This window comes from Manis javanica, chromosome 6, assembly GCF_040802235.1.
Source record: "Manis javanica isolate MJ-LG chromosome 6, MJ_LKY, whole genome shotgun sequence".
Classification (NCBI taxonomy): domain Eukaryota; kingdom Metazoa; phylum Chordata; class Mammalia; order Pholidota; family Manidae; genus Manis; species Manis javanica.
In genome coordinates this window covers 14748520-14764047 of record NC_133161.1, presented here as the reverse complement: position 1 = coordinate 14764047, position 15528 = coordinate 14748520, and the positions used below count along the sequence as shown (strand labels likewise).

The window sequence follows — 15528 nt, the reverse complement described above, 5'->3', positions numbered from 1 at the left end:
AGTGGGGCATGATGTTGGGAGTGGGAGCGGGTGAAGGAAAGAAACACTGCGGACATAATGCCTCCTAACTTATTTTAGTCTAGCTGCCACTTTTTAGAATTGTTTAAGGTATCCCCCAAAAAGGGAAAAACCCTCAAGTGTTTCTTAGGGTAAGGGAGCAAGATCATGACAGGGTGAGAGGGGAGAGAAAAAATAGGAGAAACTGACATTAAAAAAAAGTATATCATGTTAGTTAAAAGCCAGAAGATGCACCACCACAAGCCCCAGCTTCTCCTACTTTGTCAATAGAATTTCCTTGTGCCATCTAGAAATGTGATTTGTCAAATATTCAATATCCAGACAATAAAAGCAATAATTGTGTACTTAAGATATTTTAATTAAGGCTTGGTTGGTTTTAATGAAAAAGAGAAGAAAGGCATAAGTCAAAACCACCATAGTGTTTAAGAAGAAACTGAGAAATTTGTTGTCGTAAGTATTTTTAGTACAGGAATCTTGTCAATAAGATACGGAACATGAAAGTAGGCTTACACTGAGTAGCATAAAGAACTCTTAGCCAGGAGAACAAAATTCACCCTTCAATTTAATTACACATGCTGTGCTTCTTGTGAAAATATGCTTAGATGTTTGATAACTGGGGTCAGAAGGCTTTTGCAAAATGTGTTTTTCTACTCATCAGACAATAATCTGAAAGCTGAGATATTTTTGTTATGGAAAATTGTATTTTTTAGCATGTTCACTATAAATAAATGACTCTGTTCACTTAAAGTTTTCAACAATGATAGCTATACAAAATTGAATTTGTGCCACAATAATTTTAGAATGAACCCACAGATGGTGACCTCACTAACACTGTCTTAATTAATTCCAGCTGTATGTAAACAATGGAAGCTTCCTTGTTATGAAAAATATTTAGGATTTGACTTACTATCTATAATACTTTCAAATGGATTTTATTTAAGTACTTTTTTAAAACCATGTAAAATTGCATTCCTCGACCAGACCTTAATTTTGTGCTTTGCTCCCCAATGCAACACATAGGTTGAGTGCCATCCATACTTTTCGCAGCCAAAACTTCTGAAATTTTGCCAACAGCATGACATTATCATGATTGCATATAGTCCTTTGGGGACCTGCAGGAATCCAGTCTGGTAAGTAATGCTCTGTGTCTCTTCAGGAAGTGTTTCCTTTGGTGTAGGTTATGAGGCTAATGTGAATTACTCTATTCAGAAGTGTGCCTTTAAGGAAGTAATTTAACCACTTCAAATCATCCTCCATATATCCAATTTAGAACTAATAAAACCTTCCTCACTGAGGTGTTGCAAGAACTGATTATATTGTATGTATGAAATTACCTAACAGCGGCTGAAACATAGGAAATGCTCAATAAATGTTAGTTTCAACAGTATCTACAGAGTCTCTATGGCCACATTCTGAAATTTTAGACTTTTTAAAATCTCTGTGATGTGTTCCACAGACTTTAGAAATTTCCCTCCTCTAAGATGATTCCAAGAGTTAGAGGCTCTAATTTATCCACTTGAGTAATTCTGCCTTCCCCTAGATGCCTACTTCCAACTGAGTTCTCTCTGTAAGATCCATCAGAGAAGTATTAACCCGTTGAAAGAGGAAGCTCTATAAATTTACCTCTCCTGATCTTCCCAATCTAAGAGCAGCTCTTCATTGAATGCTCTTAGGAATATTAATTAGTTAATTTAACTTGGTTGACCTGACATGATGTGTCCTGGTAAATTCCCAGGTGAATGGGGAGACACAGCAGGAGAGTGATTGATGAAACACTGGTTCTCATGACTTGAGCTAAATCTGATGCACATTTTGATTTTTCTTTTTAAGGGTGAATCTATCTTCCCCACCTTTGTTAAAGGATGAACTTCTAAACTCACTGGGAGAAAAGTACAAGAAGACAGCCGCTCAAGTTGCTTTGCGTTTCAACATACAGCGAGGAGTAGTTGTCATTCCTAAAAGCTTTAACCCTGAACGGATCAAAGAAAACTTTCAGGTAAGAGAACTGCTTCTAGAAATGTAAAGAACAGGGAATTTTTTTTAGAGAATTTTCTGTTCAGATTAATAAGAAACTTGTAATGCCTTCATATTTTATTTTATGCCAGCTCCTCGACCCTTTCTGCCCACATCTGGATTTAATTTTAGCTAAATTTGAGACAATTCCTAGGGCTTCAGGAATTGCTGTGCTGTTTATGCAGTACCTAGCTCCCTTTTTTCTTGTTTCCTTTCTTTCTGACTCTTGACACTACCTACTCATCTCCACCAGCAAGCAGGAATAGAGGCATACAATTTGAAATTCTTAATAACCCACTTTCCACCTTAATGGCTCTCGTATAAGCTGGAGACAAATGTGGAAATCATTTAGACTTCATGAATGCTTATTGTCTCTATTTTCCTCTGTAAGTTTTCTGCGATCAGCATTGTAACTTACAGGTGAGAAAAGAAGCCACTAGACAAAGGGGTAATTAGTTTACTCTCTACTACTGAGGATTGAACTGTTAGGTACATACAGCCATAGAAAGGTGCCATGTAAAGTCCACCAATTATGAATCAGTTAATTTAACATTTGAAAGTAAGTTGTTTTTGTCTTACTCATAATTACAGATAAAAATGAGATAGTATTTATTCCTTCAGGAAAATAATCAGAATGTTAATAATATGTGGGAAAACAGATACTTACATATACAGCTGTTAAAAATATTAATTGGTATACAATTTGGAGGAGGATGGATCACTTTTCCAGGTGCATCAAAATTCCAATGCCATATTCATTGACCCAAAAATCTTATCTTACAGATGTATCTGCACATAAATGCATGCTACATGGATGGTTGCCTCAGAACTATTTATCATTTTTAAAAACTGGAAACAATCTTCAATAGGATCTTATAAAACAAAATGTGATATATTTGTGCAATGAAATATTATATAGCCATTTTTAAGTAATAAAGTGAAAAATGTAAACACTGACACAGAAAGATATCCATGATATTAGACAATTTATCTTCAGAGTTTTTTTGCTACCACATGACAGAATGCAACTCAAATTTACCAAAGAAAAAAAAGACACTGATTTATTGTCTCATATAACTGGAAAGTCCATGGACAGATGACACATGACTGGACACAGGTATTCAAATGACTTACGGAAGGATCAAGTTCTCTCTCTCTCTCAATTTAAAAACTAGCAAAAAAATTGAAGGCCAAAATGAAGAACACTAATAAAAAGGTAGAATATTTTTGAAGTTAAAACAACAAAGAAAAAAATATCAAATTATACCACCCACTCTCCAGCCTTGTTGCCGTCATCCGCTGACCCCCCATCGCCTGAAGATTTTATCTGTTGACTCCCTTTCACTCTCTCCAGCACTCCTACCACAATCCTCCCTGAGCTCAATATCCACAAGGATGGTCCTTCCAGTGACCTGGCCTGACAGTTCTTTGACATCTTCTCTTACAGTGATCTTGTCCTATATATTTCAGCCACTAATTCTCATGGTTATTCCTTGGAAATTGCAATTACTAATACCTAATAAACCCTCCATAATCCACAAACATCACCCTCTCTCTAGGACATTATCAATTGTTATTCTCTCTTGCAAAACCCCCATCAACATGCAAATGTGCCATAACCTCCAATCTTAAGAAGTAAAATCCAACCTAAACTCTCTTTCCTTTCCAGCTGGTATCCATTTCTCTCTGTTTACAGCTGACCTCTTAGGAGAGTATTCTATCCTCACTGCCTCCAAGTCTCTTTCCCCCACTCTCTCGTAAGCCCACTGAAACCAAGCTTTCCCCCTGGTCATCCCTGTGAAATAGTGCTTAACAAAATCACCAATAACCTCCACAATGCTAGATCCAATAACTAGTTCTCGGTCCTGTCTAGATCTTTCAACAGCATTTAATACAGTTAACATTCTCTCCTTCTTGAACATTTACTATAAGGGAAGCAGGTTGGGGGTGGGGAGAGGGGAATATCAAGTGCTCAGTTTTGTAATATAAAATCCTCATTCACTTAGGTTAATTCATGCCATGAAAAAAAAACACAGACCACTGAAAATCAATGCACATAAAGTAAGGAAAAACATTGCATAGAAATAATGGAGGGAAGGGGAATTTGGAAGTTTATCTTGAAATTGAAACCAAAAATTATGAAAGTAATTTTACTTGTTTTACACTCATCAAAATTTAGTTACAGTTGCATACATACACTAAATCTTAGAAGAAATAGAGTGATTTAGTATTGATTTCTTTTTAATACACTTGACAAGATTACATGATAACACAACATGACAAGCTCTACAAAGGTTTTGTAAAGTGATCTTAAAAAGAATCATTGTGGTAAAATTTCAGAAGGCTTCCTCTGGAGAGTCTTAATCCTTTGACTTTTTTTTCAAATCATACTCTTTCGATATATCTACCAAAGTGCGTTCTAACTGGCACCATATTCTTCTCTGAAAAAGATTGGGCCTATAATTAGAGTAAATCCAAGATCACTCATGAAATCCTACGTCTTTGACAAGATTTGCAACTTAACTTTGTCGTTAGGTTACATTATATATTCACTGGCATCAGAGACTGACTCACTAACACTAAACAGGCAGACCTCGTGTTAACCAGGAAGGAAGTTTGAGTAAAGACTGATTTTGTAAGTGATTGGTTCATTCATGACTGTTTTTATGCTATACAAACTTTTGATTCCTTACACAATCTCATAAACTCCAATAGTTAGATAATAATTAATAAAAGAAAAGCATTCCTAAAAAGAGCACCTGGAAACCATCCATTGCAGGATAATTAAGTAAATCATACTACATCTATAGATGTAGTGGTTAAATAAATCAAGTCAGTCTCTAAATTTTGACAGAAAAGATGACCAATGTAAATGAAAGAAAGTTGCAATTAATAAAGTTATGATACAATATTGCATTTTACTCTTAGAGTATTGAATGTTTGGAAGGAATACCTGGGAAGAGGAAGGACTGGGTGGTAGATAACATGAGGAGCCCCCATTTTTTTAGTCCAGTCATGTCTGTGTACCTCTGTAGTGTTCCATTTCTTTACAAAGAGTATATATTTAGGTATTACTTATATACTTAAAATTTGTAAATGTAAATTACTAAAATAAAAGAGATAGATAAATTACAAAAAAGATAAACCAAATGTTAAAAATATAAATAAGCTAAAATATAATATAAAAATGTTAATAAATGACAATCACAAAACCATAGTATAAACCGTACAAGCTAAGAAAAAAAATGAAACAATGAAAATGTAATTAGAATTAAAAGGCAGAAGAGATTAAAAATCATGAGAGAAACGATTAAGAGGATAAAGCAAACGGAAAGTTAAAAATATATATAAGCAAATTTAAACACTAGGGATTATATTTTTTTAAGTGTATGGGCTGTAGTCCAGAATCAAAAGTTCAGCAACTTATCCAGAAATAAAAAGAAATAAAATTTCAGGAGATATCCTGAAAATTCATTGTTTCAAGCATTTGGAATTTCTGGCACGGTGTCCCAGCAGGATTGTCTCACAGACAAAGGGCAGAACAGAATTCCAGCTCTACACAGGTCAGGTGGCAACCCAGCACTAGCCCAATGCCTCCTTCCTGAGCTCAGAGTTCACAAGGATGGTCATAAATCTTTGCAGATGTTCATAACTCTTTGAAGGGTTCTCACTGTTGGCTCCTTCCCTCATTCCAAGCTTGACTCAGCTTGTACCTTCAGAAAGGTCTTTTATTTCTGTTATTTCAGATCTTTGACTTTTTTCTCACCGAAGAGGAAATGAAGGATATTGAAGCCTTGAATAAAAATGTCCGCTTCGTGGAACTGCTCATGTGCGTTCTGGGGGAACAGGGCTCTTAGGAACCCAGACCTATGGCCCTAGACAGCACAAGGGAAAAAGCCAGTGGGCAGCAGGTTCTGAATATAAAACAGGTCTAAGTGAATGACATCCATTCCAGGAACTTCCTACAGATCTACATTATTATTTAAAAGAAGATTTCTGTCATTTATGACATCCCATGACTTAGGATAAGGCCTGGCAGGCTAAACACCTTGGGGAGAATTAAGTTACGGTGTACATGCATTAATACAACCATGGCACAAATATGCAAACACCTTTATTTCTTCCTAAACATCAAAGTGATACATAAATTAGAGCAAGGTTATCAACAGGGAGACGCATGAGAGTGTAGGTAGAAAGAGGACCAGGTTAAGAGCCAAGAACCTAGAGTTTAGACAAATGTCTAAATATACTTATATACTTAAAATTTTTATAATTTATAAGATTTGGAGCTGCTAACTCCACCTATTGGCTGACTTCCCTCAAGCAAAATTCCTTAGACTTCTTCAAAATGTTGCCTTCAAAAGATTCAGCTAAAGTAGCCATTTGTTCTCTAAATATCATGGGAACTTGAAAATATAAAAAGAATATAGTCTCTCTCTGTGTGTACTCCACACACACACATACATACATATCATATACACATATTGTTTTCTTCTTAATCATTCATTTGTATTTCCAGTTCTTGAAATTACCTGGATAGTAATCTTCCTTTTGCAGTTCTCTATTTAAGTGAACATTTAGAAAATGCTCATTATCTTATTAGTCCTACTATTTTTTATGAATCAGAAAGTGCTCTGCCTATGCAAATACTGAATTTCTGAATTCATTACTGATTAATAAAACAGCTTCCTAATGTGAATTCTCCCAGCGAAAAAAGTATTCAACATCAAAAGTACTGCCTCCCCTCAAGAACAAAAAAGTAAAGACACACAGAACTAACAAACACTTATAGGTTAACTAATAGCTCTTGAATAAACTATCTGTATTGAAAAAATACCATTAAATCAAGAAAAGACAGTAAGAAATAGTCAATCCACCTAGGTACTGCTTTTTTTTTTTTTACAGTTAGTTGGTGACATTATTTGGTTTGACATTTGACATATTTAATACCTAATGCTAGCAACATTGGGAATATGACTCATCACACCAGGTTAAAACAGAAAAATCAGCAAGCAGAAACAAAGATTAGGCCCCCCTATTCAAAAAAATGTACCACTTAGGGATGCTTGGCCATGATTCTTGTGTGTTTTTCATCCAGTTGATCTTTGGCATTTGAGAGTCTTTTTGTTTGTCTTTTATAATTTTAATGTAAAGCTCATAGCACTTGCAGAGCACCAGATCTTAGACATGACCCCTGATGGGCACACACACCATCCAGTGACTCTGCAGACTATTTCACCATTGTTATTAGATAAGTTAATCACCATCATCACCATCAGCAGCATCATGGAAACTCGCTTTGCCAATCACTTTTCTAGATCCCAAACTTTCAACTCTCAAGAGGCCTGTGAGGTGGTCAAGCAGAAACTCTTGAGGAGAGTTGAGTTTTGGAGAGAAATGCTTGTGTGGTTCATTGAAATGGGAGGCAGGCATCATTCATCTCCTGTGCTTTTGTTCTGAGCCAAATGCTGATGTGGAGGCAACCAGTCTTCTATTTCCCATACACACACACACACTTACACCAAGGGTGCCGTGCAGGGCTTTGGTAAAAGGGGCTGGCTTGGGGGGAAACAGCGGGGGAGAGTGGGTAAGAAACAGAGGAGATGAGTAAGAGGGAGAGGAGATGGTCAGAGAAATTGTCAAAGGATGCTAGGAACACATACAGCTGGGCAACCTTGGGCGTAAACTTTTTCCCTTCTGGTAATTTGTTTTGGCAGGTGGAGTGATCATCCAGAATACCCATTTCATGATGAGTATTGACCTTGGAGTGCTCCTGAACCGACCGTTTCACCCCATGTGTGCCAAGGCCTTGGGTTGGGTGGATCCCCCAGATTTAGAATCGGGACAGGTTTCACTATCCTCACATGAAGTGGTAATAAAAACACATTTACTTAACTTTTGTGTAATGTACTGACTTAGCACAGTTGATGAAAAAAATGTTTAAATCTGTTGAAATAATTGTAAAATATCAGCTAATATCTTTAAATCAATGTCTTCTGAGTTCTAAAAAAAATTAGGCTCTAGTGAAGACTTCACAGGCAACATTTGAAGACAAATAACTCACAAATCTAGGTACAACCATTAGCAGTCTGAGTTCTTTACCAGGTAACAGGGCAACAGAGAGTGAAGGGCTGACACGTGCCAGGGTGCTGTAGGTTAACGGCCAGGAGGTTTAGACCATTGACTGTAACACAGACACAGCCAAGGTAAGATCCATACGTGCATTACTAACAAGAAAGTGATTCCTACACCTTGAGTAGAGAGAGGGCTAAATGTGGAAAAGTCTTCAAATAGAGCTAACTAAACCACAGTAGTCAGCAAAGCCATAATGGTTTGTCTGTTGTTTGTTTTCATCCAATGTTTGTTTAGCTTTTACCCAGCTTGAGGGATGGGTAATTGCTAGTTTCCTCCAGCATGCTTTAAGGAGCCTGAGCTTCAGCATAACTGGTAGTCCATACATACACTGCCATTCACTGCTGCCCCCATTCATCATACAACCATCATTAGGCAAACGGACTCAAGACAACCAACATACACCAATAAAATCCTGTATCATAAAATAGTCCAATGATGACTATTTTAAAGAAGGCATTTCAAAAAGAGGCTTTAGGAAACATTGAAAAAAAGAGACTTTATATAATTATTATGCCTAAGACTTTGTGTTACTGGGATACTATGTGAATTTTGAGAAAGTAGCCTATTCAAAAGAACCCTGGCAGTTTTACTATACACAAATTTTTTAAGTGAATAGGAAAATTATTAGAATTCTGCGATAGCGATGCACTTGTTTTCAGTTAAACTAGAGCAATTTATTTCAGTCATTCGTATCAGGTCACACTCATGAGGCAAAAGGGCTCTTCAAACATTGTCTTTCCAAGATCAGTTGCTTAGAGATAATCTTCAATGATCTGAACACACGCATTTCTGAGAAAATGTTACTTTAAAAAATGTTGATCTCTACTTATTGTTTCTACTGATTTCAATATTAATACACATAATGCTGTCCTCTGAAAATGTTGTTTACTAGAAATAAAAAAATATGATCTGTTCCACCATACACACCGCTATTTTGTTGTTAAAGGCAGGGGGGTGGGGAAGAATCATCTGAATTCAATTCAATTAAAAGACCTTTGAGTTCTTTCTGTTCATTTAGCACTGGAAAGAGAGGGAAGAAAAAGGGTACCATAATAAAAGAACAGAAACTTGAGACCTGGTTCCTATAGTCAAACCCTTTAAAAATATTTCAGGGGGCTGGTGTGGAGAAGAGAACATGTCTATCAAACTGTATTTAAAAAACAGGCATTGGTTGATGGGGGGAGTCTAGTAAACATAATGTTCCTCATGTAACAGTAGATTATAATTAATCCTAATGTGAATCCAAAAAATAAAAAATTTATCTAAAAAAATGATAAACATAGCAAATATAGTGCTAATGAGGGTACAATTATCCTCAAGCATTGATATACAAATTGGCAGTTTCCTTGAAGACAATTTAGCAATAAATATCTTTAAGAAATAAAAAAGCAGGCATTGGAAGAGTCCCACCATTTTTCAGGGAAAATATATATATATATATCTCTAAAGATAGGAAGAGAGGGATCATCTGTTAGTCATAACAGAGATGGAGGGAAGTGTTGGGGACAGAAAATGGGAAGGAGTGACAGTCTGATATAAGCTTCTGCATTTCTCCTCATGCTCTGGCCCTTCTCAAGCTTCCCATCTACTTTGGGATGAATTGTGTTTCCCCCTAAATTCCTATGTTGAGTCCTAGTCCCTAGTATATCAGAAGTGACCATATTTGGAAATAAGGTTATGGCAGATGTCATTAGCTTAGATGAGATGCAGATGCAATTCGTTTAGATGAGATCCCAAAGGAGTAGGGTGGCCATTAATCCAATATGGTCGGTGTACTTATAAAAAGGGGAAATTTAACCACAGACAACACAAAACTGGAGAACACCATGTGCAGACAGAGGCAGACGTCAGGATGACACTTTTACAAGTGAAAGAACCCTAAAGATTTCCGGAAAACTACCAGCAGCAAGCGGGGGGTGGGAGGGAGGGGAAGAGGCACATAGATAAGATTCTCACTCATCACCATCAGAAGAAACCATCCCTGACAACAATTTGATCTGGACTTCTGGCCTCCAGAACTGTGAAATGATCGATTCCTGTTGGTTAAATTGTTCAGTTTGTGGCACTTTGTTATAGCAGCCCCAGAAAACTGATGCACCATCCCTCAGTCAAGATTTCTAGTGTCTCCAGCTGGCATCAGCAGTAAAAATGGCTTCCCTAATCAATGCTTCACTGAGCTCAGGTATTGATGACCAACAGTTTTGACCCTCTTGGGGACTTTCACAGCCCCAGAAATATTTGCTAACCTAAATCAATGTCCTTTCTAATCAGAGGCTTCTACTCAGCTATGAAGTAAGACATATCAATAGTGACATGAAATTACCTCCTTGGAGAAGGAGAGGAGGCCAGCATCAGACAGGCTCACTGGTCCATAAAAATACATGGACAGGAGCAGCAAGGACGCCCTACCCCAGCCTGCAGAATGCTTCTTGATCTGCCTGTGCCTGAATGTTCTGCTGGAGAACCTTCCTCAGGCACAGTCTTCCATAGACCACAGACACTCAGGGCCATTAAGAGGCTGTGAAATTCAGATGGCCAACAGGAACATGAAAAGATGCTCCACATGCAATTAAATGTGGAAATGCAATTAAAACCACAGTGAGATGTCACCTCACACCAGTTAGGATGGCCAACATAGAAAAGACTAGGAACAACAAATGCTGGCAAGGATGCGGAGAAAGGGGAACCCTCCTACACTGCTGCTGGGAATGTCAGCTAGTTCAACTGTAGCAAGCAGTATGGAGGTTCCTCAAAAAACTAAAAATAGAAATACCATTTGACCCAGAAATTCCACTCCTAGGAATTTACCCTAAGAATGCAGCAGCCCAGTTTGAAAAAGACAGATGCACCCCTATGTTTATCGCAGCACTATTTACAATAGCCAAGAAATGGAAGCAACCTAAGTGTCCATCAGTAGATGAATGGATAAAGAAGATGTGTACATATACACAATGGAATATTATTCAGCCATAAGAAGAAAACAAATCCTACCATTTGCAACAAGATGGGTGGAGCTAGAGGGTATTATGCTCAGTGAAATAAGCCAGGCAGAGAAAGACAAGTATCAAATGATTTCACTCATCTGTGGAGCATAAGAACAAAGCAAAAACTGAAGGAACAAAACAGCAGCAGACTCACAGAACCCAAGGATGGACTAACAGTTGCCAAAGGAAAAGGGACTGGGGAGGATGGGTGGGAAGGGAGGGAGAAGGAGAATAAGGGGCATTACAATTAGCACACATAATGTAGGAGGAAGGCACAGGGAAGGCAGTATAGCACAGAAAAGACAAGTAGTGACTCTATAACATCTTACTACGCTGATGGACAGTGACTGTAATGGGGTATGTGGTGGGGACTTGATAATGGGGGAAATCTAGTAACCACAATGTTGCTCATGTGACTGTATATTAATGATACCAAAATTTAAAAAAAGAGAGGTTGTAAGGGGCGCATAGGCAAGGATCCCATGTCTGCAGCCTCAACACTTTAAGATGTGCACATTTTATGATCACCGTTATGGGAATCAACAAAAGTCAAATGAAATTATATTCCCCAGACTTGGTATATCTCTGGAACTCCCTTAAAAATTCAGGCTTCCACTGGGGACTTCAGTTTCTGATAATCACAGACTAGGAGCTAAATCTAGGTATCTCATGGCGCTCTGGTCCTTGAATGTGAACTATCCCTGAATCTGAACTATAGCCTTCAGGTTTCTACCTCCAGATACCAAATACCCAAGTTCTCACACGTCTTGGCTGGGGAAGAGGTAGAGAGGGATAAATAATCACTTTTAATCATGATCTCCTTCCAGGGGCACTAGTATTTTATCCAGTTTGACAGCTGAGAGACTGAGTATGGTTGGGGGAGTAGCAGTGGTCTTGACAAAAGTACATGGACCTCTGTAGGGCCCCCCTTGAATCTGGCCATTTGTAAATCCCCCTACAAAGTCCATGTGGCATCCTTAGGAAAATGGGACCTCCTTACTCCCGGTCTTAGGGTTGTCAAGAAGGGATGAAGTTACCAAAGCACTTGTAGCTGGGGAGACTTCACTTGAAATCCTGTGAGGACTGCACCTCCATGTGCAGCCTTATCACGAGCAGGTGGAAATGATTGAACATAGTTTTTTAACTGAGTTGCTATTTGATGATGTACTATTGAGCATTTCTTATTGATATTTAAATATGATCTGTAGTTTTCTTTATGTATACCCTTTAATCACTTCGTTATCAATTTGTGTTCATTTCAGTATTAAAAAGAGACGAGACTCACCCCCCCTGTTTTGAGAGAAATCTTCTGCATCCGTGGATGTTTTATTGCCCTTGTCTAGCTTGGATTAACACTTAGTCTACAGGCACACACCTGATCATCTAAATTTGCTCTCTTACAGCACTAAACTACATTTTCTACCTTTATCTTGCATCTACCTACCACTCCAGCATTTTATTAAAAATAATAATAATAGTAGTAATAATAATAAGGCAGAAATGTGGGATTCACATATAAATCAAGTATAAAAATCAAATGAATATTCATATTTGACCTGATTGTTTATAGTTCATAATATGTGATCAAAACTGAAAGTTTCGGTGATGACTGCCCTTGTACTATTCACCATGTAAGAACTTATTCACTATGTAAGAACTTGTTCACCATGTAAGAATTTGTTCATTATGCTTCAGAAGATTGGAGACTGACAAGAATTAGGCTTGGGGTGGATTAATGATTGTACATTGAGCATTGAGTCCCCTATACAGAATTTTATTGTTGTTAACATCCATTTGATCAATAAATATGAGAGATGCCTTCTCAAAAAAAAAAAAAAAGAGATTTTCTTTCACACTCTACTTCAGAACAAATTAAACTTAAATTATTTGGTCTTTAAAGTGGTGGTGGAATTCACCCAGGAATTTCATCTCTGTCAACAGCAAGCATGTACACTTTCTATTTCATCTAGGATCAAGTTTGCAAATTTACCTTCTCAAAATTCACCAATGTCATATAGCAAATTTAAATGTATTTGTGCATTGAGTCAACAAATTTTTTGTGCGCCACTCTGCTAGGCTCTTTCCTAGGCAGCTGAGATATATCACTAAACAAAACAAAAATTCCCAAGTTCTCCTTTGTGCTTATACTTTTCTGATTTCTTTAATTTTCCTAAACCTGTGGCTACTTCTCCCAACTCATTCCTATTTTGCATGTCTATATTTTTGGTTTCTTTCCCATTAGTAATTAGTGGTTTATCAAGTTATTTTTACTTTTTCTGGATTTAGAGAAAATTTCTCAAAGGAAAAGAAAATTCATTGATTTGTTCTTGCTGTTTTTTTGTTTCCTAATTCATCCATATCTCATTTTCTTCTAGTGATCTCCTGTCCATTTTTCTTAGGTTATCCATAGACTTCTGGTTCTTAGGTCAGATGCCTATTCTATTGATTTTTGTTTGTTTTTCTTTTTCTATTTGGTAATATAAACACCAAATGTACTGATTTTTCTCTGAGTACTGTTTTAGTTCAGATTTCATAAATCAATTTTGTTAATTTTCTAGATATTCTTAACTTGGGTTTTGCTTCAATTAACAGCTATTTACAACAGTTTCTATCTTTCTGCCATTAGACCTTTTTTTCCTTGCTTTTATCTTATACTTTTAATCATGCTGAGCTCAGATATTATCAATCCGTGTTTTGAATATTTCATGGGACTATGACAAGATACATTCTGTTTTCAAGTACTGAGTTGGATATAATGGCCGTGTAATCCTATGTTATACATTTTTATCATCTAGTATTAGAAAAGCTATTTTGAGTGAGTGATTCTTTCTATTAACATAGTGGTTCTTAAGTGTACCCCCCTCTCCCAGCGGACATTTGGCAATGTCTGGAGACATTCTTAGTTGTCACAACTAGTGGGATGTAGGGGAAGGTGACCCTGACAGATTAGAAGACGAGGCCAACAAATGCAGCTAAATATCCTACAACCCATAACAAACCCCCAACAACAGAATTATCTGGGCCAAGGTGTTAGGTTGAGACACCCTACTAACACAAGAATCTTTCTTGATGGACAATAAAATGTGCTTATTCCTAATGCCTTAATTTCAGCTCATTGCATATAAGTGAAAAATAATCCACTTAGAATCATTTTTATAGTGCTCAAAGTAAACCACCCAACTTTTATAATTCATCTATTTGTTTTGTGTGCATTTTATCTTTTCTCAAATTGTTAAATTTATAATGGGCTTCATGCTCTTACTATTTAAGTTTAACACTCAGGGGAAAATGAGTTACAGTGAAAAAGAGTTAATTCAGTGAACAGAAATTATAAATTGTTTCCTCAGTATGACTCAAGGGAAAATTGCTCTAATAAGAAACTATTCAAGTGGAGCCAAGATGGCGGCATGAGTAGAGCAGAGGAAATCTCCTCACAAAACCACATATATCTATGAAAATATAACAAAGACAACTCTTCCTAGAATAAAGACCAGAGGACACAGGACAACATCCAGACCACATCCACACCTGCAAGAACCCAGCGCCTCGCAAAGGGGGTAAGAAACAAGCCCCGACCCAGCAGGACCTGAGCACCCCTCCCCCAAGCTCCCGGCAGGAGAAGAGTCAGAGTGGAGAGGGAGAGGGAGCAGCCCAGGACTGCTGAACACCCAGCCCTAGCCATCTGCACCAGAGCGCAGACACAGTGCATGTGTGGGGTCCTGGATACTAGGGAAACAAGGCAGCAAGAACGGTGAGCGGGTACTGGAGGCCAGCGCCAGAGTACAAAAGAAAAAAGCGAGTGGCCATTTTTTTTTGTTGTTGTTGTTTTGTTTTGTTTTGGTCAGTGCTTTTTGGAAGTGGTAAAGGGACAGGGACCCCAAAACTAGGGAAAAAGGGCAGCAAGACTGGTGAGCGGATATCGGAGGCTGGCGCCAGACAACAAAAGAAAAGCGAGTGGCCATTTTTTTGTTTTTGTTTTTTGTTTTGTTTCGTTTTGTTGTTGTTTTGTTTTGGTGAATGCTTTTTGGAAGTCTTAAAGGGACAGGGCAAGACACTTAGTCCAGGGGTAGGGAATCAGAGGATCTCTGGGCACTCTAACCCCCTGGTCAGCAGGGAGCACAGAGGTCCCTTACGCAGATAAATACCCTCCCGGCCAATCCCCCTCCAATGCAACTCCACCATTTTGGAGCAGTGGCCCGAGCCACGCCCACAGTGACAGCGGAGATAAACTCCACAGCACCTGGGCACGAAGCAGAAGCCCTGTCTGCGTGCAGCTACCCATCACAAGCCACTAGAGGTCGCGGTTCTCCCAGGAGAGGAAGGCCAAAAACCAACAAGAAGGGAAGTTCTTCCACCTGTCACTCGTCCCAGGTCTGCA

The 15528-nt window shown here is 37.9% G+C and overlaps 1 protein-coding gene across 3 annotated transcripts in view; it reads left to right on the top strand.

The window, feature by feature from the left end:
- Nucleotides 1-9088, top strand: part of AKR1D1 (aldo-keto reductase family 1 member D1) — a 49248-nt gene extending 40160 nt beyond the window's left edge. For 2 of the 3 annotated variants that reach the window (XM_073238392.1, XM_073238390.1), the window contains 4 exons: nucleotides 1039-1148; nucleotides 1849-2014; nucleotides 5778-5860; nucleotides 7749-9088. In XM_073238392.1, the coding sequence (XP_073094493.1) occupies nucleotides 1039-1148; nucleotides 1849-2014; nucleotides 5778-5860; nucleotides 7749-7791 (402 nt within the window). In that variant the 3' untranslated portion in view covers nucleotides 7792-9088. The remainder of the gene's footprint in view (nucleotides 1-1038; nucleotides 1149-1848; nucleotides 2015-5777; nucleotides 5861-7748) is intronic. The other variant, XM_073238391.1, reaches the window with a different exon arrangement.
- Nucleotides 9089-15528: the final 6440 nt, after the last annotated feature.